The 27,468-nt window shown below is 39.3% G+C and overlaps 1 protein-coding gene across 1 annotated transcript in view; it reads right to left on the bottom strand.

The window, feature by feature from the left end:
- Positions 1-27,468, bottom strand: part of LOC108708883 (elastin-like) — a 91,842-nt gene that overhangs the window by 17,827 nt on the left and 46,547 nt on the right. The window contains exons 18-40 of the mRNA XM_041584700.1: positions 26,641-26,679; positions 26,212-26,241; positions 26,037-26,087; positions 25,210-25,257; positions 21,635-21,706; positions 20,979-21,005; positions 20,001-20,072; positions 19,304-19,348; positions 18,681-18,737; positions 17,991-18,044; positions 15,335-15,439; positions 15,216-15,251; positions 12,708-12,815; positions 11,989-12,027; positions 9,732-9,764; positions 7,132-7,161; positions 6,251-6,277; positions 5,365-5,442; positions 4,478-4,510; positions 4,274-4,360; positions 3,115-3,147; positions 1,184-1,273; positions 666-704 (exon numbers count right to left, since the gene is read on the bottom strand). Coding sequence (XP_041440634.1) covers positions 666-704; positions 1,184-1,273; positions 3,115-3,147; positions 4,274-4,360; positions 4,478-4,510; positions 5,365-5,442; positions 6,251-6,277; positions 7,132-7,161; positions 9,732-9,764; positions 11,989-12,027; positions 12,708-12,815; positions 15,216-15,251; positions 15,335-15,439; positions 17,991-18,044; positions 18,681-18,737; positions 19,304-19,348; positions 20,001-20,072; positions 20,979-21,005; positions 21,635-21,706; positions 25,210-25,257; positions 26,037-26,087; positions 26,212-26,241; positions 26,641-26,679 — 1,233 coding nt within the window. The remainder of the gene's footprint in view (positions 1-665; positions 705-1,183; positions 1,274-3,114; positions 3,148-4,273; positions 4,361-4,477; positions 4,511-5,364; positions 5,443-6,250; positions 6,278-7,131; positions 7,162-9,731; positions 9,765-11,988; positions 12,028-12,707; positions 12,816-15,215; positions 15,252-15,334; positions 15,440-17,990; positions 18,045-18,680; positions 18,738-19,303; positions 19,349-20,000; positions 20,073-20,978; positions 21,006-21,634; positions 21,707-25,209; positions 25,258-26,036; positions 26,088-26,211; positions 26,242-26,640; positions 26,680-27,468) is intronic.

Genomic DNA, 27,468 nt, shown 5'->3' on the forward strand with positions numbered 1-27,468 from the left:
CACTGGCTTCCGTTACCTTTCAGAATCAAATTCAAATTAATGACACTGACTTTTAAAGCACTTCATAACTCTGCCCCACCCTACATCTCTGAACTCTCCTCTACTGACCTACTACTCAACTCTTCTCTCATTACCTCCTCACATGCCGCATTCAAGACTTTTCAAGGGCTGCACCCCTCCTCTGGAACACTCTCCCACGGTCTGTCCAACTTTCTCCCAACCTTTCTGCTTTCAAGAAATCTCTGAAAACGCACTTCTTTCGAGAAGCCTACCCTCACTCTGCTTAACTACCAAACGCAACACCACATACAATACCACATTTCTCACCCACTTAATTCGATCTTGCCCACTCCCACACCTTGTGTATTACTCCCTTCCCTTTAGACTGTATGCCTATGCATAGGGCCATCCTCACCTTTTTGTACCTGTATTGATTGTGATGTTTGTTACTCCATATATTCTATGTATGTAATTCATGTGATGTAGTTGTATAATCACATTTACTTTACAGTGCTACGCAATATGTTGGCGCTATATAAATAGATGTTAATAATAATAATAGTTGTCTGTCCATAGTTACATAGTTACATAGTTAAATTTGGTTGAAAAAAGACAAAGTCAGTCCAGACAAATATATTTCTTGTAATAATTCATTATCCACTTACCTTGTTTAGATGGTTTTCCTCCAGCTCCTGGATACAAGCCTGGAAAAAAAGAAAGATTTGTATTCCACATTGTGAATAAAAACTCTGTAGCTATAGATATAGATATGTTCTGGTTGGGGTTTATATGCAAAACAAATCATCCTCCTGAAAGGTCAGGGAATAACAAGAGGATTGCTCAGGCAGCAGTTTGTTCTAGGTGCGCTGTTGAATTTGTCTATTTTTTGATTTTACTACATAACAGCTAACAATGCCATCTGCCATCTTTGTATTTTCCCTATGGATTGTGGAAACAGAAAAATAAATTAAAACATGAAAGACCATGGAGGATAAATCTCACCTACAGTGTGATACAGAAGGAGGAATTCTATGTACAGTTGTGAAGAGGAAATTAAAAACTTCTAAGTAACTCAGGTACTAATTCAATACCTGTACTTAATACATATGTATTTATAAATATAATATATAAGTATACATTTAAATAAATAACATCTTATATAGGTACATAAGATAAAACTTACCTCCATTACCAACGCCCCCTGGTGAAACTCCTGCTCCAATTCCTCCAGGTAGCACGGCACCAGCACCAGGTACTGATCCAGCTCCATAACCTAAATCCAAATAAAAGTAAACTGTTTCTTTTTATGACTAACAGGGAGTTGAGTTGTTTACTCTTCTTGATAGAGGCAGCTCTCTCATGATAACTTGAAGTTTGTAAGTTTTCTGTCTTTGTGCAGAGGCAGTTCTATAGTTGCAGGAGCAGAGCAAGACTTTGAAAGCCCTCAGAACAAAGCTATAATTTAGATCACTTTCATTGGTTCGACAGTTTAAATAAAACAAACGACAATACTCTCTCATTGCTTGAACAATGTTTAAACAACAACAGCCACTCTTTGCACTAACACATAATTTCGGGACTGCCCCCATCTCCTCTAGAGAAGGAGTGTGCCTATTGATGCAAGGAAATCCTGAAGTAAATGCCAGTGTTGAAGGTGGTGCTAACGCCAGGATTCCCATAATGGCCTGCAACAATTAATGTCATGAATTTAGGCCAAAAGAATTGGACACAGGCTTCTCTTTGATGCTCAAGCAGGAAGGGGTGGGACCCTTAATATCAGAGGGGGTTCAGCTGGTTGTTGAGAACAGAAAAAAGCAAAGATTCTTAACTGTTTTTTTTCATCTGTCTACACAAATAAGGAACCAGTTAATGAAGGTTTCCTTATAGTCCCAATCCTAGTACTACAACTAATGTTGCATGTTTACCCATGAGGAAATTCAAAAGAGACTAGAACATGTAAAGATAAACAAAGGTCTGGGACAGGATAGTATTCATCCCATGGTACTTAGATAGCTTAGCTCTGTGATTGCCAAACCACTTGACTTAACTATTCATTGAGGTCTGGCACAGTGTTGAGTGACTGATGTTTTGCGTGGAGCCGCTATTCTAAAAGGGATCCCGTTCTCAGCCTCAAAACTATAGTCCGGTTAGTCTGACATCAGTGGAAGGAAAGCTTTTCGAAGGGGTATTAAGGGATAAGATACTGGACTTCATTGTATATCATAATATGCAATGAAGTCCAGTGAAGTTTGTGCCAGCATGGTTTTATGTGTACCGGTAATAGATCTTTCCAGACTAATTTTAATTTCCTATCATGAGAAGTTGAGCAGGGACCTCGATTCTGGGAAAGCATTAGATGTGACCTACTGTACTTAGACTTTGCTAAAGCATTTAATAAAGTGCCATACGAAATTTTACTGGTTAAATTAAGGAATGATGGTGGGATATAGTATTTGTACCTGCATAGAGAACTGGCTAAAAGATAGATTACAAAGAAAATAAATGGTAAATAGAACATTTTCTAATTGGACCAGTGTTGTGAGTCTAGTACCGCACTTTTCTGTACTTGTTTCTTTGCTTTTCAACTTGTTTATTAATGACCTGGAGCTGGGCATTGAAAGTACTGTTTCTAATTTTTCTGATGATACTAAATTGTGCAGAACAATAGGTTCCATGCAGGATGCTGCCACTTTGCAGAGTGATTTGACTAAATTGGAAAGCTGGGCAACAAACTGGAAAATAATCAGTTTCAATATGTTATATAATATGTTATGCATGTTGGCAAAAATAATATAAATGGTACTAAATGGCAGTGTGTCTTCAGACGTCAAATCCGAAAAACGTGTTGTTTCCTGCACGTAATGCTGTAACTTGACACTAAATTACTGTATTTACAAAATATACATCTATGTGCAGTGCAGTACCCATTGCCCATACACTGCTGCCTCTGCCACAGTGAGTATAAAGACCAGCCTCACTTGTGAGGCTCATTTTGCAAAGAGGTTCCAATTGCATCTCAAAATGGAGTCTGACAAGATTTTACACTAGAACAAAAGTTACATTTCTTTTGCATTCCATGTATAAATGTAGACATTTATATCTGCATCTCCTTACCTGGTTTTTGTGGTTTTCCCCCTGGGTATGCACCTGCCAACCAGAATTAGAAAATATGTAAACTAGAAGTAACATTGTACTGCTTCTGCTCATTAAGTGCAATTCGTCCATATATTATCCAATATATAATATTTATTCATATATTATTCCAACAAGAAATTTTAGACACAGGGCCATTTAAGCACTTTGATATTCTGGTCGCCCAGTCTGATCATGAAAATCTCTCTACAGATATTCATTCTCTAAAATTGTATCTAGAGGAAATTCTGAATTTCAAGTCCTCAGGCTAGGTGATTGTCTAGATTAAATGTACAGGAAAGGAAGTGCAGTATACAAAGTGAAATTACGAGCACAATCGCCATTTGTCATCATTTCCGGTCATTTCCGGTGTTTGGTGTAAGAGTGTGAACCCAATTCTTAAGACACCAGTGTGCTGCACCTATTGACGCAGGGTGTTGGGAGGACCAAGTAGCTACCACCTGGTCTGGAGTGGGGTGGTGGCTCCAGGGTTCTCCTGTGTCAATAGGCGTAACTGTACTTGATTCAGAAATGGGAGGCAGAAGGCAATGAGCTGTAATTATTGTAACTATATGGAAATACAAAAGGTCTTTTTTTAACCCAAGTAAATGTAATGAATAGATTTCATGTGCAACAATTTGTGCCAACTGCACCTGTGGTTGTCAATGATCTTTAAACTGATGTACTCTACCAAATAAATCCTAGTTAGCTAGGATGTCAACTGTGAATCTCTGGGTCTATATCAACTTGACTATGGGAAATCAGAGCCTCCAGTTTGATAGTAAAACGAGTGGCATGTGTTCAAATGAAGTGACATGGTAGGAACTAGGAGCCATCTGAACAAAATGTATAGGTGAATTTGTTCCTTCTTTTTAGAAAGCCTCAAACAACCTAAACCGGTTCAAGTCAAAATATGCTGATATATGCAGTTCTTGTTCTAGGTTTAACTAATAAACTAGTGACCAGTCCTAAACTGGGGTGGTGGAACCCGTAAAGAAACTTTAGATTGGACCAGCTACACACTTTCCTGAACAATATACATATATATATATATATATATATATATTTTATATATATATTTATGGCCTATATAAGCGGGCTATTTGCATTCTGTTTTCAGAAAAACTCTAGTCATTATGACCTGCTCCTGTTGCAGCTCCAGGTACTAGTCCAGCTCCAGGTACTAGTCCAGCTCCAGGTGTTAATGCACCTCCAGGCAATCCATAACCTAAAAGCACAATATTACACAATGTAAATACCCTTACAAAAACCTTACACTCAGCACCAACAGGCTGTGCTCCAGTATTGACACATTTTCATATCCAGAGCAGCCATACTTAATTACCTGGCTTAGGTGCTTTGCCTCCAGGGTACAAGCCTAGAAAACAGACAAATAATGGAAACATAGTAATGAGGCATTAGAGGTATTATAAGACAAAAATGGTGCATTTGCAGCACAGTAGTGTAGTTGTAACTTTATATCATGGAAGGTTAATGCTTCCTAACAGTCCAGACACAGTGGTGTCCTGCTATGATATACCCGGCTCCTTCCTTACATCGTTCCTCAACTTCCTGCTTTGCTTTTTTTGCCTTGCTAAATCTAACTTGTTCCCCTACTTAGGGGCAAATTTACCTAGGGTCAAATATCGAGGGTTAATTAACCCTCGATATTTGACTGGCGAATTAAAATCCTTCGACTTCGAATATCGAAGTCGAAGGATTTTGCGCAATTCGTTCGATCGAACAATCGAAGGAATAATCCTTCGATCAGAAAAAACTTGGAAAGCCTATGGGGACCTTCCCCATAGGCTAACATTGACTTCGGTAGCTTTCAGGTGGCGAACTAGGGGGTCGAAGTTTTTTCTTAAAGAGACAGTACTTCGACTATCGAATGGTCGAATAGTCAAACGATTTTTAGTTCGAATCATTTCGATCCAAAGTCGAAGTCGTAGTCGAAGGTCGAAGTAGCCCATTCGATGGTCGAAGTAACCAAAAAAACACTTCGAAATTTGAATTATTTTTTATTCTATTCCTTCATTCGAACTTAGTGAATGGGCCCCTTAATCTTTTCTGGTTGTGGACCCAGTAATTCAATAAAAGCAGCATAGTCAAGCGGCATCTTTTTGAAAAATGACTACTACAATTTAAATGTAGTAGTCTATAGGTAAATCTGGACATAATTCATCCCATGATTCCTGAATCCATCCCATGATCTGCAAGTTTATGTCTGACCTGCTCCTGTTCCTGCTCCCAGTCCTGCTCCTCGTGTTATTCCGCCTCCAGGTATTAATCCAGCTCCTGCTCCATAGCCTTAAATACAAGAAATAACAATTACAGGCTAAACTGCCAGCAGCCCTAGAGTAAGCTTGTGCTGCAGAGACATATTCAATGCACTGATTTACCCTTATCTGGACTTCCTGGTGGTACAACACTAAGGCACTTCACAATATATTGGAGTTTGAGCTGTTCTTACAGCTGGTGGGGCCTGAGGCAAACCAGCTGGCTCTAGGCCTGTTATCTCGCAGCCACACTCCCTTCCCAGAGACTATTATCCCACTGCTACTAAAGGCACCATCTCTCCCTACTATACCTGCTATCCCACAGTCATACTTCCTTACCAAAGACTATTATCCCACTATTAGTATAGGCACCATCTCTCCCTACTATACCTGCTATCCTACAGCCACAGTCCCTTCCCCAGAGACTATTATACCACTGCTTCTATAGGCACCATCTCTCCCTACTATACCTGCTATCCCACAGCCACACTTCCTTACCAAAGACTATTATCCCACTGTTACTATAGGCACCATCTCCTACTATACCTACTAACCCACAGCCACACTCCTTTCCCAGAGACTATTATCCCACTGTTACTATAGTCACAATATCTACCTAATATGCTTGCTATCCCACAGCTACAATTCCCTCCCATATTATCCCCATTATTACTATAGGCACCACCTCTCCCTTCTATACCTGCAATCTCACAGTCACAGTCCTTTCTCTGAGACTTTTATCCAACTGCTACTATAGGCGCCATCTCTCTCTACCATGCCTTCTATTCTACATTTATATCATTTAAACGTGGGGTCTGTAGCATTTTAAGTAACTTTACCTGGTTTGCCTCCTGCTGGGTATGTTCCTGAAAAATATAATCAACATTTTACCTCTGTACAAGAATGCTTCTGGACTGATCATTGAGAAATACTTGAAGTATGCTAAAAAAAATAGCTATGTATTTGAAAAGCACTTGTTTAAAATCATCAGGAACACATTCGAAATCAGCAAATAAAGTACACAAGATAGTAAGTATTGCATTCATTATTGTTTTGTGCATTTAGTGGTATAATTTTAGTTTCTATGACAGTTGTATATTTATATATTTTTTTTACCAATTCAATTTTACTGATTGAACACATGTATGGCATACATAATCCAGAAATGACTTTTGCGTTACATATTTTGACAGGTTTATACATTATGATGTTGCATACCCGCTAAAACCTGTGTGGTGTGATGTTTGTGTGTTTTGGGCAGGGAGACCACTCCAAAGTGTTTTACCAAAGTGTTTTACTGACTTGAATAAAGGTGTTACAGTCTGCCCTGCTACCATTTTCTGTTTCCTTTTATTTGAGCAGGGGGAGGGGGTGAGGGAGGGTAACTTGGAGATAACAGGGACAATATTTAGTATTAATATGTATAGTCTTTGGTCCCCTTTTCTTCGCTCATGTCTAATCAAGCCTGAAATGGATGGATAATATTAATGAATCAGATCCTTCTGGAACAGACAACAATAGCAGTTCAAAGTGAACCAATGTTTCTGATGAACCCCTTTTTTGCTCCGGCATTTATTCCTTAACTCAAATTATCAGGCTGTAAGTGTAAATATATACATATACATGAGGAGGATACATAACCCGTTTCCCTACAAAGAAGTTGTATTTTTTGTAATAAATAAATATATAAATTGTAATATAGAAAAACAAATCTACCTACCTGCACCTGGAATACCAGCACCAACACCAACTAATACAAGAGAAATACAGTTACAGATTAGTTAAAACCAGGAGGACCAACTAGGGCACCTATAATAATTATATATACTGAACACTTTTCTAACTTCATATGCAAGATCCAAGATGCTAGTACCTGACAATAATAACCAGGTTCTTCTGTACCTGTGTTGCTAGAAATTGAAATCCTAATGTTATGCTTTAATAGTTTGTTTCCTTTTACAAGATTTGTTAAACCCTTGCCTGTCTCTTAGGGGGTTATATACAGGGCCAGATTTACATAGCAGCACCCCTAGGCTCGCTGCCATTCCCCCTCCTCTTCAGAATCAGGTCCGGAGTACTGAGGATTGATGTATAGGAAATTGTAAAAGCTAATATATCTCCTGCGAATCACCAGTGCTTCTGAACCAATGCGAGTCTGGTTGGGCATCTTGCCGCCCCCCTAAAATTCTTCCGCCCTAGGCCCGGGCCTTTGTGGCCTTTCCACATATCCAGGACTGGTTATATATATGAAAGTCCAAATGGCAAAAACATTCTGAATTTTTTGGGAAAAAAACCTAACATTTTTCTGAATTTAACATACCCTAAGGAAGGAAAATGTCCAAATCCGAAAATATAGCATCTCAGACCTGCCAAGGTTGTATATAAATCAATGGGAGAAGTCCCAAAGATATCCTAATCTGAGATGGGTTTCGTGCAAAAAACCGAAGATTTTGTGGTTTTCGGGAAACAATCTGAAAAATTCATACAATTCGAATATTCGAACAATTTCACAACTTTTTAGAGTTTTTGCCGGACTGGAATTTTTCAGGAAAATGTATTGATAAATAGGGGGAAATAACCAGTGCAGATTTGTTCGGAGTCTATTTTAGAAAATAATGAGATAAATTCGGATTCTGATAAATAACCACCTACATGTTATAACTCTCTGCCAAACAGCAAGGTCAGTTATGTCCATCACAACCTGAATGTATATGTCTCTATCTATACAATACACAGTGCTGGGCCAGAATGCCTGGCAGTATCTGCTTACCCTCAGTCTGAAGAAAAAATGTTCACTTTCCACTTAAAGAAGTGAAATTTGTAATAACCCTATTACAGCCCCCCACAAATACATTGCACACACCTTTCTGATAGGTACTATTTCAATAGCAAACTTTGTGTCTCACGTGAAAGCTTTACATATTTAGATCCACCATGCCATCCTTTGCAGTTACTTCTTAATACAATATAGATAATAACAATCTAAGACTTTTTGCAATCGATCTTCATTATTTTTTAGCATCATTTTATAGGTTTGTGCTTTCCAGTTCTGCAGCTTGTAAAGTAAACTGCGATTTGGTCAGTGACGCTAGGAATAAGGAATTTATAATTTCACAATGAAGTAGAGGTATGAGATCCGTTGTTTAGAAAGCTCTGAATTACGGGAAGGCACTCTCCCACTCCCATTTATTTTCCTCTGTAATAATAAAACAGTTCCCTGTACTTGATCCCAACTAAATTATAATTAATCCTTATTAGAGGCAAAAAATCCTATTGGGTTTATTTAATGTTTGAATTAAATTTCAATAGACTTAGGGGCAGATGTACAGATGAAGCCACTTGGATTTGTGAGTTAAATGCGTCATGACTCAGAGTTAATTGAAGAAACTGTGTTATCTAAAGTTATCTTAACTCATTTAATGCATTTAACCTTTTCATTAGCATACCAAAGCACCATTGTTCACAATGGTGAATGCTTTAATTAGATGGGATGTTGTGTCACAGTTTTCTGTGTTAAATGAGATAAATGGGATATCTGTGTTTAGTTATTCTGTGTCAAACAGACAAACCAAAGTGGCTGCATCTGTATCAAGGGTCGAATATCGAGGGTTAATTCGTTCGATCAAACGATTCGAAGGATTTTGATCCATCGATCGAAGGATTATCCTTCGATCAAAAAATTGTTAGAAAGCCTGAAAATGGCACAGGGGAACAAAAATATATCAGTTGTATGAAGCCCCAGTGGAAAAATGGGTTTCTTATGTCAGTCCTGGCTTTAGTGCACTATCGTGAAAGCAGCACCAGAGACCAAGATCTCAATAAATGCCACTCTTACTTACTGTAAGACCATGTGAAAGGAAGACTTACAGTAATCATCAGGTCAACATGGGTACTTCTGGGCCTACTGCTACCCGAGTTGGGAGACCCAATGCTGCTCCCTGTACTTCAGCATTTATATGAAGGCAAGTAGGGGAAGGATTGCATTGTCTACACAAATGCCATGTCACTCTAGTCGTTTTCGCTGTTGGGGGAGAAAATGCTGATCCTCTTCTTTCTGCCCTGACATCACCGTACACTGACAGGCAAGGCATCACAGGTGGATTTTGAAACGGTAAGCATAAGTATGCATTTTTGCACCAAAATCTGCCAGGTCTGTGAACTAACATGCTGATGCTGTGTCAATGATTTTAGGGCAGAAGGAATTCGGTGGGGTGACATGGAATGTCTTTTTGCCGCCCCTTGTAAAGTGCCATCTGAGGCAAGGTTCTCACCTTACCTCTTAGCAGAAATGCCACCAAAAGTTGTTTTGTGGCTACTCACCTCCTGAAGGAATACCCCCGGCTCCATAACCAGCTGCAATAAGCAATGCAAAATAAAAACATTAGACACACCTTATCCATTTATTCTGCAAGTAATAAAGAAGGAATAATAATAATCAGGGCTGGATTTACATAGTGGGCGCTCCTAGGCCCCCTGCCATTCATCGCTCCTGTTCCCTCCCCTTTAATCGTGCAAATCTTCATTATCTGGACCAGAGCGTTTTTGAACCAAAGTGGGTGTGTTGGGCAGCATGCCGCCCCCCTAAAATCCTGCCACCCTAGGCCTGGGCCTAGATGGCCTTTCCACAAATCCGGGCATGATAATAATAATAAGATGAAAAGTTTGCGACCGTTATAGTCAACTATAGTAACCAGAAAGGTAGTATTTATTGTTCACCTGTTTATATTAGTATATAGTTGAAATAAACAAAATTCAATAGCTAATGCTGCCCACAACTCTATATTACAACCACAAGTACACCTAGGCATTTTGGCTTTTGGTTTTTAGTGTTAATAAGTTTTAACATTATGGAATCCTGCAGTGCTAAACTTTTGGTTGGTTGGTGCACTGAACTGAATTATCTTTGGGTCCTAATTTTTTGTTTATAAGTATTTAAGTATTAGTGCTCTCTTCCATGGGAGTCCACAAATAGGGGCAAGGGAGGGCACTTGTCACCTCCTTGGAGTCTCTGACCAGAACTGAAGCTGTTTCAAGCCACTGCCGGTAGATACAATCTCAGTGTTCAGTCACGGTACAACTGAACACCGATTGGGTAGGCTAGAGGGATTGACCCAGCAGTATAGCCAATCACTGTACAGCTGTATATGATTGGATAGACTGGAAGGATTCAATCTTCATCCTTGCCAATCCCTGTGCAGCTGTACTGGAACTTAGACTGAGGACCAAGTTTGTGCAGGCAGCAGCAGGCTTGGAATAAGGTAATAGCACTAAAGTTTATTGTCATTGAAATAATTTGTCCTAATCTTCTAATGTCTTGTGTATGTGTGTGCCTGCCATGTATATGTGTGTGTTTTACTTAGTATATCTGCATTTGTGTGTTTGGAACTGACCCAGATATCTTTGTGCTGCTGCCTAATGAATTGTGTATTTTCGTGTGTGTTTGCTAAGTATTGTCATAATTTCTCTACTTGTGCCTGTTACATGTGCTTTTGTTGCAATGCCTTTATAAGCCTATATATGTGTGTGTATGAGTGTGTATGTATATATATATATATACATATATATATATATATATATATGTGTGTGTGTGTGTATATATGTGTATGTGTTTATGAGTCCGTGATTGAATAAAGCCCATGTACACTGCTGCCAGGAGCCGCACCTTATTTATTCGCTATCAGCTATACAACTGGCACTGTGTATCTATCCAGCCTTGGGGTAAATCTACTATACGGCAAAAATGGTTTGTTATAAACATTATTCTGCACCGTGTGTGCACAGTGCTGGAAGGCCACCTGCTCCTACACCTGGTGATGAAAATAAGAATATTTTGTTTTAATTTTTTTGTTGTCAGCATATGTGAAGAACCTATTACATGCCAGTTACACCATGTGGCAACAGCATGTCGCCCTACGCGTTTCGACCCAAACAGGTCTTCATCAGGGGCACAAAAATCATAAAAAGGCCTTTGCATGGAGGGTGTGGGAGAGATACTGCTTTAGTTTGGTGTTGGAGTGAGAGATATACTGTTGGCTAAATCTGGTAATGAAGTGGGAGAGATTCTGGCTAAATCTGGTAAAGGAGAGGGAGAGATACTGGCTACATCTGGTAAAGAAGTGGGAGGTATACTGGCTAAATCTGGTAAAGGAGTGGGAGAGATACTCGCTAAATGTGGTATTACTTCAGTGAAAGCTTCATCCAACATTTAAAATGATTTGTCACATTCTATAAACAAAGGACTGCTGTCTTTAAGAACCAATGGTGCCCATGAGCTACACAGTCATGATAGGCAAACATAAACATTTTAACAACACCTTCCTACTTCAATGCTTGGCAATAAAGTAGTTAAAACCCTCTGGGGTCCACATTAATGTGTAACAGTGCCATAGGCTGTGCCAAAATAGTATTTTTGCCTTAATCGAGGTTAAAGGTAAAGATGATAGGAATCAAACGTTTAGTATTGTGCAATAGGACAGGGAACATAGTGACAAATGATTAAACTGTTTCATAGCACAATAAGAAAGAGATTTATATGAAATTAATGTTAGAAGAAACAATAAAGGCAACAATAGCTCACCTCCTGTTTTCTGGGGTTTGCCTCCCAAATCACTAATAGCTATAAAAGAAACACATAATTTTAATACGTTACCACTGTTGAACCGAAATGGCCTAATGCTTTACTGCCACAAAAGTATCACTACCATCTATATCACATAACTTGGCTGCTTATAAATATGTAATTTATAGTTTATATCTATCAAGGGGCATTTGCAATTTGCTAGCAATTTGTTTTGATCAATGAACTACAGAAAATTAAATAATAATAAAATATTTCATTTACTGGTACTAATGGTGCAATTTAGTACCCATGTTAACAAATTATCTCACGTATTTTAGTCATTTCATACCTCCCAAATATCCTGGGCATGGCTGGGAGAATCAGGTTTGTAACATATTACATTAACCAATAATGGAAAAGTTAGTATGTATTGCATTTGTTTAATTAATCAGTGCTATTGAGTCTGCAGTCTACCATACTGTAATGGGAATATTAGAGACATTGATAATGAAAAAAAGCTCAAATGGAATAATTAAGGATAAAAAATGTACAGCTATTATTGGGACAAAAAACTGGCCAGAACAATGTCTAATCATATTGTAAAATCTTCTATGTTTGCTTTATGCACTTCCTGTTCAGTGAATAATTTACTGAAGTTCTGGAACTTGTTAGACTTATAGAAGTATTTACATTTATGATCTATGTAAAGAATAACAATAATACACCTATTGTCTTACTTGGCCCCGGAAGACCACCAACGCCAGGCTTGCCACCAACGCCAGGCAAACCTCCAACTCCAGGTCCAACCCCTGCTCCAGGCATAACCCCTGCTCCAGGCACGCCTCCTAAATGTGGATAAAAGCAGAAGAATTCATCAGTTAATATTTACAGACTGATAGAAAATGTTGGCCAGACATTACTCTCTGATATCTAACACAGACATAGTGCAACAATGTGTAGAGGGCCAGCAAGTTTCCATCTATGATATAAAGGGACCTTGCCTGTGCTAAAACACTTGTTAAGTAAATGCCATGATTCTCTAGAGCAAGGGTCCCCAACCTTTTTAAACATGAGCCACATTTAAATGTTGGGGACCAATAGAAGCATGAAAAAGTCCCTTGGGGTGACAAATAAGGGCCACATTTAAATGTAAAAAGAGTTGGGGAGCAATACAAAAATGAAAAAAAGTCTCTGGGGATGCCAAATAAGTGCTGTGATTGGCTATTTGGTAGCCCCTATGTAGACTGGCAGCCTACAGGAGGCTCAGTATACTTAGTTTTTATGCAATTAAAACTTGCTTCCAAGCCTGGAATTCAAAAATAAGCACCTGCTTTAAAGGACACTGAGAGCAACATCCAAGGGGTTGGCGAGCAACATTTTGCTCACGAGATACTGGTTGGGGATCACTGCTCTAGAGTCATGTGACAGCTTGGTGTATGTAAGGTTCAGCCAGTTGACTAGAAGGTCACAATGGAAGTCCTCATTAGATAATGTCAATTCGCTTACTTAAAAATTAATTGCCTCAGTCAACAGTATGACTGATGAGTTAATTGGCCCTCCATCTATGATGCACAGAATGAATGTTTCTGGTTATACAATACACGTTGCCAAGCTAAAAGGTTTTACCCAATATTGATTATAGTTTGTGTGTGACTTGCCTAGGGGGTCAATGAGTCACAATTTGGCCACTTTCCCCTGGCAGTGACTAACGTCTGGAACACTGCCTACAGCATCTTGTGCTTTAAATTACTCTTTTTGAAAGAACTGGTGTAAAATGTGTTAGGCAATCATAGGCCAATGTTATATGCTTCTCTTTCAGAATGTTTGCTTAAACAGTACTTAATGTGCTGGTATTAAAGAACAGTTAAAAACAGTTTGTATTATAGAGAAAATACCACTTCTAATGTAGTACACAGAACTTTAAGCCTGGGATAATTAATTTATGAATATGGATCCCTATGCAAATCATATTGGTCAGTTTATTTCCTTTTTTAAGAGTAGTTGGAGGTAAAGAACATAAAGTAAATATGTTATTCCTAACTGGTATAACTGGTAAAAAAAAAAAGAAAAAAAGATCCATTATCCAGAAAGATCAATTCAAAAAACCCCAGGTCCCACGCATTCTGGATAACAGGCCCCATACCTGTACTTGCTGAGAGAGCAGCTATATATATATATTAATGCCATCTCATTAGGTACATGATGAATTGTCAGCAATATTAAAATGTTATCTTACATGCTCTTAAACCGTTTTTGAGGTCCAAAATTTGGTGACAGTCCCTAGTTCATGTCCAAGTTTGCAGATATGTGTACAATCTTTTCAGCCAGTGCAACAATATTGAGGACATCAAATAAGTATTTACCCTTGACCATCAAACTGTGTCTCCATGAATATCTAGGTGACCAAATAGACATTCTCTCTAAAACTTACCTTAACTTGGGTACAGGCTGGGCTCCCACCTGTTTCGGCTCTGGGCCCCCTAGGGGAGGGGCAGCATCACAGTTTAGGATTCACTAGTATACTGACTTGGAATGGATCTTTGTCTCCCTAAAAACATGGCATTAACTTCCTTACAAAAGACACTTGCTGTCATTTCGGAACTTCGCCAATTTACTAACAATCGCCGGTGTAACTTCGCTAGTGAAGGAGATAGACTCTATCGGTACTTTGCTCCCTAACGCCAGGGCAAATGGTAACTACGCAAATTCACTAAGATGTGGATTTTACTGAACTTTACTTCTTACGCCAGACTTGGCTTTGCCACCTCAGTGTAATGTATTTGCTGCAACATATACGTCCATTCAACATTAACTTCCTGCCGTATGCAAATTAGGCAGCGCTAGCGCAACTTCACTTCGCTTTTTCAGAGGTTAATGAATTTGCCCCTAAAAGTTAACTTAAAGGTGAACCACCACTTTTAGCCTCTGCTGTAATATATCTTTTTTTATTTAGAATGTGCTGTTATTGTCCCTTTAAATTTTATTTAATGCAAGCTCCCTTTGACTAAAAAACCATATGAATGAGTTCAGCAGTTTCATAAACAGGTAAAACATTAGCATGTTATTAAAGCCAGAATGTTGGCTAATAGCTAAAAACCATTAGGTGTCACTGACACAGCAAATGCCAACTCCAGCTGCTCTTGCCATCTGCTTGTTGATGTAATTCCCTTCACAGCAAAAAAAAAACACCAGCAAAGGTCTCTATTGGAACATAATGAGGTGCTACTTGGGTTGCACTCACTTACCATATTTAGAGGGCTTGGCACCAGGCTGTGGAATGCCTGAAAAAAGACAGCACAGTAAATTTGCCAAATAGAAAAGAAAGAAAATGATCACTTCTATCACATCAATATCATATTTCTACCTGCTCCAGGAACTCCAGCACCAGGTACCAGACCAGGTGTTAAACCTGGAACACCACCAGGCACTCCACCAGTACCAGGAACAGCTCCAGGAATACCTCCAGCTCCTGCAATGAAGAAAAGGGAAGAAATACTATTGATAAAGACATGATGTAATCAAGAAAGCTGTGAAACACAACTGCATGGGATTTTTGTCTGGCTTTGGCTATATTCTTTAATAAATTAATTTAGTTTTTTTTTGGCTTCTCTAGTCAACCCCTATAAAGATTTCGAACTCTACATGTTTATATAAGTGTTCTGTATTAGAGTTAAATGTATTAAACAAGACATGGGAAGGGCCTGTTAGAGCACCAGACAAGCACTTTCTAGCAATATCTATATATCCCGATCAGGGCCGCCATCAGGGGGGGACAGGGGGGACAAGCGTACCGGGCCCGGGCATGAAGGGGGGCCCGGCAGCGCTGCATTTTTTTGAAGATCCGGGCCCCCCTTACGAGCGCCCGAGCCGTACGTCTTGCCTCTTCAGTGCCCGAATGCGGAAGTGCCGAAAAGCCGAAGCCGATGCGACGAAAAGACCCGAAGTCACGGAAAAAGCCGAAGTCCCGAAGTCACGAAAACAGCCGAAGCCGAAGTCCTGAAGCAGCGCAAAGACCCGAAGTCACGAAAACAGCCGAAGCCGAAGTCCTGAAGCGGTGAAAAGACCCGAAGTCACGAAAGGAGGCGAAGTTGAAGTACTGAAGCCATGAGTTCAATTCTACTGAACACCAGTTTGTGTTTTTTTTTTTTTTAATCCCCTGGCCACCAATGTATTATTTTAATATTCTATAGGCCCCTGCCACCAATCTTTTTTTTAAAACTTTTGTTTTTGGGGCCCCAATTTTTTTTTTAACTCGTAAGGGGCCCCTTGCCACCATTGTTTTTTTTTGGGTTTTTTTTTTTTAAAAAAAAATTAATTTTCTTTTTGGTGGCCCCAAATTTTTTTAACTTGTAAGGGGGCCCCTGCCACCAGTTTTTTTTTTTTTTCAAAAAAAAATTATTTTTTTTAAAATTTTTTTTGGGGCCCCAATTTGTTTTTAACTTGTAAGGGGGCCCCTGCCACCATTTTTTTTCAAAAAAAATTTTTTTTCTCCAAATTTTTTTTTTGGGGCCGCAATTTGTTTTTAACTTATAAGGGGGCCCCTGCCGCCAATGTTTTTTTTTTTTTCAAAAAAAAATTAATTTTTTTTCAAATTTTTTTTTGGGGCCCCAATTTGTTTTTAACTTAGAAGGGGGCCCCTGCCACCAATGTTTGTTTATTTTTTAGTTTTTTTTACATTTTTTTTTGTTGGGGCCCCAAGTTTTTTTTAACAGGGGGCCCCTGCCACCAATGTTTTTGAAAAAAAAAAAATTTTAATTTTTTTTTTTTTGGGGCCCCAATTTTTTTTATAAGGGGGCCCTGACCATCAATAGCTTTTTACAACTTGTGTGGGGGGGGGGGGTTACTTTTTTAGCGCTGATGTCTGTGTGGTCTTTTAACTGCGATGTGGGCGGGATATGGGGCGGAGCTTGGTCGTCAGTGTGGGCGGGGCCCAGGGGGCCCCAAAAATTTTGTTGTACGGGGCCCCGTGATTTCTAATGGCGGCCCTGATCCCGATTCATGGATATCTGCCCTTGATGAAGTGGTAGGTAATCACTGTCCAGAGATGCTGCTACAGAGTTAGTAAGCAATTAAAATTGCTACCTCGAAACCACTTCCGCACCAACCCCTTCACCCACAGCGCATTAACCTCCCGGTTAGTGGATATCAGCTCCTTCCGGCGCCCCTTCATAACCAACTTAAAAATTTTCACCTGACGCACGTTTCACCCACAACTTGCAGGCTTTGTCAAAGGCTGGGAGGGTTTGTGCTGTGGGTGAAGGGATGGTTTGGAAGTGGATTTTGGAACGGGATCTGCAAACTGCTCCATAATTGCTCAGTGGTGCCTGTGGGCAGAGCTATCCAATCGCTCCTTGATATATTTGTAGTGCTTTCGCCACAATTTATACATGCACGGAATTGATGCCAGCTTAGTGGCATGCACCTATAATTTCCATTTATTTGGATCTGTCTACCCTTGGGTGAGGGGAATATATGCAGGTGAATGGGTTGGTAACTTTAGGAGTCTGAGTGGGTGAACTGATCGCTCCTGCTTCTTAATCATTCTCCTACTCGGTTATGCTTGTGGTTGGAATACAACACATCAGGTTTACAGATTCATTTCCCAGACTGCTGCTTGTATATACCACCAGCCCACTGCCTCTTGTCAATCCGTCTCCTTGGTCCTAACCGGGTTTTAATGGTTATACAATGGACTATTTTTTAACTATTTTGGTTATTAAAAGTTATGTTTTAATTGTGTATATATACGAGCTTCCAGACACATTCACATGGGAGGGTGCAAGCATATGGGTCAGTTCTTTTTCTTTTGCCTGTTAACTCAAAGGCAGGCTATAAGTTCAGTGACCCTTTCCAATAAATCCTTGGTACATTAAGGTTTGAGTGTAGTGTATATACGTGCAGTTTAATGACTAATCACAGAAACAAGGCAGTTGCACCTACTTAATAAAATAGTAACTAGTGATGAGACTGCAGTGTTAAGAAATCATAGCATGAAGCTCAGTGCAGAAGGGAGGACCTACCATATTTGCCTGCTTTCCCTGCAGCTTGCTGTCCTGCTGACATGGTGCCAACCCCTAAAAACAGAGCCAACAGAAAGTTACAGTTGATGATATGCCTTATGTTTTCTGCAAGCACATTTGTCTCACCTTAGGATACACAAGAATTAGAGGGAAGAGTTTCTTAATTAATGATAAACTTAACAAACCCTCCATTTGTTTCAGGCAGATGTCTGGTCCCTTTCATGCCCCCCTGTACACTTTACTTGACAGTTTAGGTTATGTCAGAAACATATTGAGAGTAGCACCTCAGTTTGTAAGTAAATCCAACATCTGAGTTGCTTCCTCTTTTAAGGTATTCTTATATAGACATGGGCGTCCACAAATAAGGGCAAGGGAGGGTCTCTGACTTGAACTGAAGCTGTTTCAAGTCACTGCCTGTAGATATGATCTCAGTCCCGGTACAACTGAACACCAATTGGGTAGGCTAGAGGGATTGACCCAGCAGTATAGCCAATCACTGTGCAGCTGTACACGATTGGATAGTCACTCTTGAAGGATTCACTCTAGCTCTGAACTGGTTAGCTGGAAGTTCACGGACACTACATGGTTACATGTCGTGAATTACGTGTAACTTCAGTCTGGATTTATATAAGTTAATGGAATTACTATTAGATAATAGAATTTTTGGGAAACTCAGATTTATGTACTCACCATTTCCTGTGGGGTATCCAGCCTTCCCAGCACCCCCTACACCAGAAGGTCCATAACCTGCAATAAAATGAATTTAAGTCATAACAAAATGGCTGCAAACAAATTGGACCCTGAGGGTTTGGTCTGAACCCTGACAAAATGGGCAAAGATCAAATATTCAGCTGAATGGGTGAATTTGTGGTTTGAATATATTTTTACAAACCATAAATTGCTCAACTCATTCTGGGTAATAACAATTCTTTACTTTTGCCCACATCTGGTAACCTGCTAACCAGTAAATGCTACCTGCTGGTTGCTATGTAAACATATGGCCATTTATAACATGACCTCCTTTATTAATGCAGAGAACTTTTGAATAACATGTGGCAAGACCACAATCTGCATCTCTAACTTTTAACTCAATCACATTATAATGTGGCATATGTATAAAGAGGTCATTAGATTGAAGATTGAAGATTACTGGGATGTCTCACTGGGTCTAAAAAAGAGTCAAGAGGAACTAAATTATTACCATAAACTAAGCAAAAACATATAAGCATATATAATCTACCTTGTGTTCTTTGAACCATGAACTTGTGGTGATCTCAAAATATTTTGCTTTGGCCCCCACATTGCTTACTTACCCCCGTTTCCAGGCTTTCCTGCTGTGTATGGAAGTTCATGTCCACCTGGAATAGACACAGCCCAGACTGTAATATTCTGCATGCTCACACAAACAGCATAAATTTACTATAATTTGCCCCTTTGACTTGAATGGGTTACACATTTAGTTGATAAAACTGCATTTAAATAGCCTGCCTTGCTGGTGCTATTATTAATAATCTTACAGACTACCATGATCACTTTTCTGCTAAAATATCATTATTCCCCAGCCAGGAAGAGCAGGTTAGCACCAGGATTAGGAGAAATTATACAGGTGGTTCAGTCATGTTGGTGTTAAGCTGATATTGTAGCTGCCCAACCTTTGTACCTTTACTTAAATGTTCATCTGTTCTAAATCATATGAGAATTGGAATAAATCTGCCAATCAAATTCTAACATCTATTGATCATTTAGTGCCTGTTAGTTTAAAGCCCCTCGTCATCTGCAACACAAAACAATGGCACTTTGATGTTTAAATGATAATTTACAGTTGTCTGTAAGAGCCATTTCTGCCATTTCTTATAGTAATCTAGCAACCAAGGAATACTGTCATTAGCTAATGCTGTTCTCAGGTCAATTAATATAATAAAATATGAATATTAAAATGAAAATTAGAAAAAACACCCTTAATTTGCTTCTCTGCTAAGACCATACATTTTTCCATTACTATCCATATACCTTGAGGTTTTGGAGACTTAATTGGATATCCAAGAGGCACACCTGGCTGCTGCCCACCAAATCCTCCAAAACCTTCAAATGAAAAATAAGTTCAAAATTATTTGAAAACAAAAGTATGTAGCAGTTTACTACAGTTCAATTTCCTGGGCCACTACCCCTTCACTTGTATCTAATTGCAGTATTAAGGTAAATGTATAATTTTTTCAATTTTGATTACCCAATAGTTTATAAGAATATTATCTGCAGATTTAAATGAGATCTAAATTATCTGTAAAACAGTCACATACTATGCCTCTCTATTTTATATTCTATATTAACTGGCTGGAAATGGTGAAAGTGATGAAACAATCCTTATGATAATTTGGTTTCCTTCTTCTTTCTAACATCTCAGAGCTACAGCTGAGTCTAGTTCCCTTCCTCTTATTTTATCTTTATTGGATCTCAAAGAAGGACAAGGTGGGATAAGCAAAATGAATGCTTGGGAAATGTCCTCATTAACCCTACCCTGAAATATGTAAACCAATTTCCAGGCAACCAAAAAACAATTGAAAAAGTATGATACAAGTATTAGATCAATTATCAATTTCCCATAGTGTCCTAGATTAAAGATTATTAATTTGTGATTTATTTACTTTTTTTAGATAAGAAGGCTCAGATATAAGATCAATGCAATATGCAAAGTCCTTATGCAAATTGCTATGGCTTTTTTATTCAAACTGTAGTTTTTTTCCTATGTAATTGCTGAGTTCTGCTAAATTGTGCCTATCCAGTCGGTGTGCTAACAATGCTAATAACTCAGTCTGCTAGGGGAATCCTGGAATTATTGCCTGGTCCAGGTTCGGGTTCCTTGCATCTATTACTTTCACATAATTAATTTATTAAAATGTGAAGATATTCACATGTCATCGTATAACTACTACTATCAATGACTAGTGATGCCTATACAATTTGTCATAAATGTTATTTTTTTTGACTAACCTGGAATTCCAGAAAATGCTCCACCACCTATGGGAAAAAAATATCTTAATTTGTGATAGTAATATAAGCTGATGAGTTTCTATCCTGGTTGTCCTGTACTTCTATCTTGCAGTTTCTGTCTTGGGCTGTCCTGTACTTCCTAAAAGACTTATTAAGGGGAGATCTAAGGTCTAAGAGTTACAGGAGTTTGTAAGCATGAAAGCAAGAGAGGAAAAATGAACATTTCATCATAACACCACAGCATAACAACTGGGAAAGTTCCTATGCTGAGAAAACAGAAGGTAAAAGGAATAGTAAAAATAATATTAAAAACAGCCTATTGAATATTGACAACTGTACTAATAATATTCATATCTGCAGTTATGTGGGGGGGGGGGTAAATATTTCTAAGGCTAGGGGCAGTTCAGATCAAAAAGAACATTCTGGTGCTGTGTGACGAGTAATTCTGGCACACTCCTTACGGAGACATGTCAATATCACATCCACTACAAGCATTTTCCCTATTTACTTTTTTCATATAGTTTAAATACCTAGCTTCAGGTTGCCCATCTCTTGTTAACAAAGACCTATGCTAGAGCATCCTTCTTTAAGTTGTGTGTTTTTTCCCTTTTGACTACCTTTTTAATGAGGAAAATATACAAATGGCAATGTCTCACCTGGTGCTTTTTGGTAGACTCCATTCCCAGTGGCTACTCCAGGAAGGACACCAACTCCTGGGAATCGTCCTCCTGCCAACAGCACAGTTATCAGTAGGAATGAATAGGATACTGGGGGCTGCGTTACAAATGCTTGCATTGCTGCTTATGTATGTAGGGGCCCCTATGGGTTAATCTGCCCTGCAGCTTTAAGGCCCCCACCTTTTTCTTAGAGTGATCTGCCAGGAGAGAATGACACTCCCCTGCTACACTGCTATATACTGTAGTGTGTGTAGGGAGTGGCCACTTCCTCTTTGGCCTGTGGATGGTGATCCAGCTGGGTGTGCTCAGGGGAGCCTGGGCACAGCTAGGCCCAGAAAGGCCCATGTGCTTTGTAAGAAGAAGTCGGGGACCAGGTAACCCCGTGAATGAGGAATAGTTACACTAGGGCAGACTTGTCATAGTCTCTCTAGGAGAAAAAGGCAGAGAGGTGAGAGAGAAAGAGCAGCTGAAGCTCCAACAAGGATTTGCAGTAAGGGAGTAGCTTCCCAGAGGCTCTGTGTGTTGCCTCCAGTCAGGTACCTCAGTGAAGAGGGACTGTAGGGTAGAAGCTGCTTCCTGTCAACTTCCAGGAGGGAATGAGTGTGTAATACTGCAAATGCCTAATGGAGATCTTTCCTCTGTGAGAAATGCCTAATGCCTGCAGCTCTGTGTGAGAAATGTGCTATTGCCTCAGCTCCTGCGTGACTACTAAACCTGTGGTCACTTGCCTCGTGCATAGTTAAATAAACCGTTTCTGTTTTACTGCAAGAACCTCCTGGCGCCCATCTTTTGTTGTATGCACAGTAGCCTGGGGGATGTAGTTGCACTACACCATAGAGGGAACACTTCCACATGGCGAAGGCCCTGACCCTGTTGTGTAAGTCGCGTGTAACCCATGCTCTAGTGTTCTAGCTGGTGAATTAACCCCGAGTGGCCCAAATAGGTGTTACATGTATATACTGAGCTTCACCCAGTTTTACTTTTCTCAGCACCTGGTACAGTAGTTAGGGGAGCCCCATACTTAGGTGGTCATGCACTATAAGATCTTAACCCAATATGCCCACTAACAGCTGGGCGATATCGGGTGAATCCGAACATTAGGCCCTGGGGCCAGATTACAATGTTGTGAATGGGGACTGCATCAACTAGCCAATGCGGCCCTTGATCACAGAAAAAAATCAAACTTGCCCGATCGATATCTGGCTGATTTTTGGCCTGATATCGATCGGGAGGACCCGTTGGGAGCCCCCACACATGGGCAGATAAACTGCTGAATCAGTCTAAAGCAGGGGTGCCCAAACTTTTTGCAACGAGGGCCAGATTTGGTGAGGTGAAAATGTTTGGGGGCCGACCATTCAGCCCGACATTCTTTGAACCATTAACATTCACAACAATCGATTAATCGTAACAGTAATATTTGGGCACATTAGTGAACTGATCTGCCACTTGGTCTATACTGCTGCATGTGTGCTGAAGGAGTTAGCAATAGACACGTACTGGAACGTAGTGACGCCATACTTCTTTAGTTTACTGTACTGGCACCTTCAGCCCTAAAAAAGTATGCGAAAACATTGCGTCTCTACGTGCCAGTATGTGTCTATTGCTAACACATTCAGCACACAGGTAGCAGTATAGAACAAGTGGCAGATCATTTCACTAATGTGCCTTAATATTACTGCTATGGGATTCCTGATCGCACTGTGCTAGGGAAGGTTGAGGGCATGATGGAGGCTGAGGGCCGGTGTAAATTTGAAAACGGGCCGCACTTTGGACATGCCTGGTCTAAAGGACCGATATCGGCATCTTTTAATCTGCCTGTGTATGGCCACCTTTAGTCTGCTGGTTGTCTGCTGACCTAGGTGGTGCAGAGAGTGCCAATATGTAGCTAGGATGGTACCAGACCAAACTCTGCCAGGGGCCCCATACTTAATACAAGCTGATAGCAAGTATAATATAGAGGGCTACCAGAAGCTGTCTGCGCTGCATTAACGTAATCCCCTTGTAACAGGAGCTTCAATTAGATATATATATATATATATATATATATATATATATATATATATATATATATATATATACATAAAAGTAAAAGTTTTTGGGCATTGCACCCTGGTCATATATTACCCCACTGGCTCAATAACTTATATCATTCATGTCTAAAAATGGACACTGCGGGTGAAATGTGAAGTGCTTAAAGGAACAGTAACATCAAAAAAGTTTTTAAAGTAATAAAATTATAATGTACTGTTTCCCTGCACTGGTAAAACTGCTGTGTTTGCTTCAAAAACACAACTATTGTTTATATACATAAGCTGCTGTATCATTCAAATGAGAAAAGGCTCAGGTTACACAGTATATAACAGATAAGCTCTGTAGAAAATAATGGTGATATCTGTTATCCCCTATTTAACCTGTGCCATATAGCCTTTTTTCAGTTTCCGCCATTGCTACACAGCAGCTTGTTTATATGAACTATAGTAGTGTTTCTGAAGCAAACAGATCAGGTTTACCAGACCAAGGCAATAGTACATGATATTTTCATTACTTTAGAACACTTTAATTTTTTGGTGTTACAGTTGCTTTAAGCTTCATTACAAAGCTCTTGCCATGCCAGTGAGTAAAAATACTTGCTTCTGAATGTATTATGCTAACTGCCATGATGAATGCACAGTATTTGCATAAAGCCCTATAAATACTGCTTGCCCTATGCTAGTGGATGGTTATTACAAAATTACCCATATCTTGTATGATGGGTGCAGGTCTGTATAACTGTAAGAGGTACAAAGTTAAGCACCCCCTAATAAAATTTGTGCAATAGAAAATGTTCAGCACTTACTTACATTTTGTTTCCTGAAAGACTATTTTTGCCAGGAACACTTCCTGCTCTGCTACTGCTTTTACATGATGCACCAGTTCCCATGTACAGGATTAAGAAAATATTCCTGTTGTCTTTCAGGTAGTAATCCATAGTCTAATGCTTTATGAACTGATTGAAAATTGTTTATATGTCACGGCAAACTAGTTTAATACTGTCTCTTGCTCATACAGCCTGCAGTGACCTAAATAAGACAGACAGTTACACCTGCAGAATCAGTGCACAGTTTTAATGCTTATTACAGATCCTTTATGTTGCCTGATATTAAGTCTACTGTTTTATATAAGCTAAACTATTATATTTATATGATTGTATTTCCAGAACAGTATTGCTAGAACAGTATTATGTTATATTACCTGTATAGTGTCTTACTTGTATAGAAGTATATGTTTATTTAGTTTAGAAACTTTTACATGATGCACCAGTTCCCATGTGCAGGATTAAGAAAATGTTCCTGATTTCTTTTAGCTCCCCACAATAAATGGAATTACTTCTCTCTTACCCTACCCTCGCACTCTGAATTCATTTTCATATGTGCAAAATAACTATCTATAAATAAGGAACAGGCTGGGTAAAGTAGGTGTTCCAAAATTGTTACTGCCCAGACTGGGTACCAGAGCCCCTTATTATAGACAAATGTAGACTCTTGCAGCTATTAAAAATATTCACCAAGACCCACCTGTTCCTGGAACAACTCCACCAGGATAGACACCAGGAACACCTGCACCTGGAGTAAAGCACAAGCAACTTGAACATCATGTAAACAAAATAGGTACATGTGCAAAAGAGAAAGAATGCTGCACACTGACAATGTGATTGCAGCTGACAAGAAAGTCAGAGACAAAATGATAGATTGATACCAGAAAGACAGTAACATATTTAACAGTCAGTACTCTGCAATTTGTTAAAGGTTAACTGCACACTCAGATTGGAATCAACAGGGAGCTGCTATAGAGAGTGTCATTTACAACCCTGTTTAACTGATCATGCCCCCAGGTAATGTCATGCCACACCACCTTAATGGCAACGACATGCCCATTCTGGCTATTAGAAATGGGATTATAGTATAAAAAGAGACATATGAAAAGTATTATTAACGAAGACTGTGGCCAACCAGCCAGAGAAACAGTGGCTGCTAAGGCAAGCCTGAACCTGCGAGATGAGTAAATACAATTTTCATAGAATGTTTAGGTGAAGCATAAGAATACATACATACACACACATTCAGCTCACAATATTGTTAAAACAGATCCAAATGGAAAAAAGGATTGTGTCCTTAATATACTCAAGCATTATACACAGAAAGACATGGCAAAAACAGGAACAACATCTACACTGTATAACCAATTAAACAGTGAGGGAGAATAGGCCCTATACAGTTTATACACATCATAGGATGCCAATGAAGGACAGCAGTTGTGTAGCCACATGTAAACAAAGCACAAAATACTCAAGACAAGGACACGGTACATAGAAATACACAGACAGCACCATGTATTCTATTACCTGGCAACTTCCCTGCTTTCCCTGCTGCTCCTGGTTGTGGCAATACCGCTCCTGAGTTTATTAACACAGTATTTTGTTAAAGAAGGGATAGTTGACTAATAGGCCCACAGATACCATATGACTATGTGCCACCCCAGAACTACATTATTAGATGTTGAGAAGGCAAACTATATACCTGTGGTGACTCCAGGCACAACTCCGGCACCTTTAAAAAACATTGAGTATAATAAGTTTTTTACTCTTAATGAATGCCAAAATATTAAACTATGTTAAAACAGGGTTATTGTTTTCTATGAGGCAAAATACATGGACTACACACTGTAGTGTTGACCATAGAAATGAGGTAATCTTCTTATTAGCCATTAGTTCAGCTACTCATCATCATGGACAATTCAAATGATTGTCCATATTCCACTGTAAATTAAACAATGAGAAAAATCAAATCTTAGGACCTTACTACATACAACTATGATTGGACACTGTGATAATAAATGAGGTGGTTATGTATGAACATAGGTAAAGTTCACTCAGTAAGCCATTTGACCGTCCTTCATAACGCCTTAATGACAATTTAGCATGACTACAAAGTAACTAAAATACTGACCTGGTAATCCAGCACCGGGATATGCCCCAGGAACTCCACCTATTGTAGGGTATAAGAAACCCACAGTTAGACATTTGTGTGTGGGTAGGAGCTTGAGACAATGTGGATTGGAGAGGTTATCTTTGCTCCTCCAGCAGTTGCAGAACAGTAGCTCTCAGTATAATTAATGGAAAGATTTCAAGAGCTCACATGCCAGTGCAGGCCTTTCTCACATTATTTTCTAGGCTCCATGCCCAGTAAATGTGTAAATCACCTTTAAACCATCCAGTGCTTACTTTTATTTCATTTGCTAAGCCTTCCCAAACCTGGCTGATAATAAAGAATCAAGAAACAAAAAAAGATCTTTACTTTCTTTTTTCTCCCCTCAAGAAATAAGTCCTGTAACAGCCTCAAGAGAATTGTGATTTGATATATAACATGTCAGTCATAACACTACTTCCTGCTTTTCAGCTCTCTTGGTTTACACTGACTGGTTACCCTGGTTACCAGGCAGTAACCAATCAGAGACTTGAGGGGGGGCCACATGGGTCATATCTGTTGCTTTTGAATCTGAGCTGAATGCTGAGGATCAATTACAAACTCACTGAACAGAAATGTACCATGTGGCCCCCCTTCAAGTCGCTGACTAGCTCAGAGATATAGAGCTGAAAAGCAGGAAGTTGGATTCTGGCTGTTTTATTAGACATCCAGTCACTCCAGCCTTTATACATTACATATTTGGCTAACTAACTATATTAGAAACATGTTTTATTTTGCATAGCCTATCTATTTACCAGATTTTTATTTTCACATTGAACTGTTCCTTTAAACTTTAGCTACTTCCAGGGT

This window comes from Xenopus laevis, chromosome 2S, assembly GCF_017654675.1.
Source record: "Xenopus laevis strain J_2021 chromosome 2S, Xenopus_laevis_v10.1, whole genome shotgun sequence".
Taxonomy (NCBI): Eukaryota; Metazoa; Chordata; class Amphibia; order Anura; family Pipidae; genus Xenopus; species Xenopus laevis.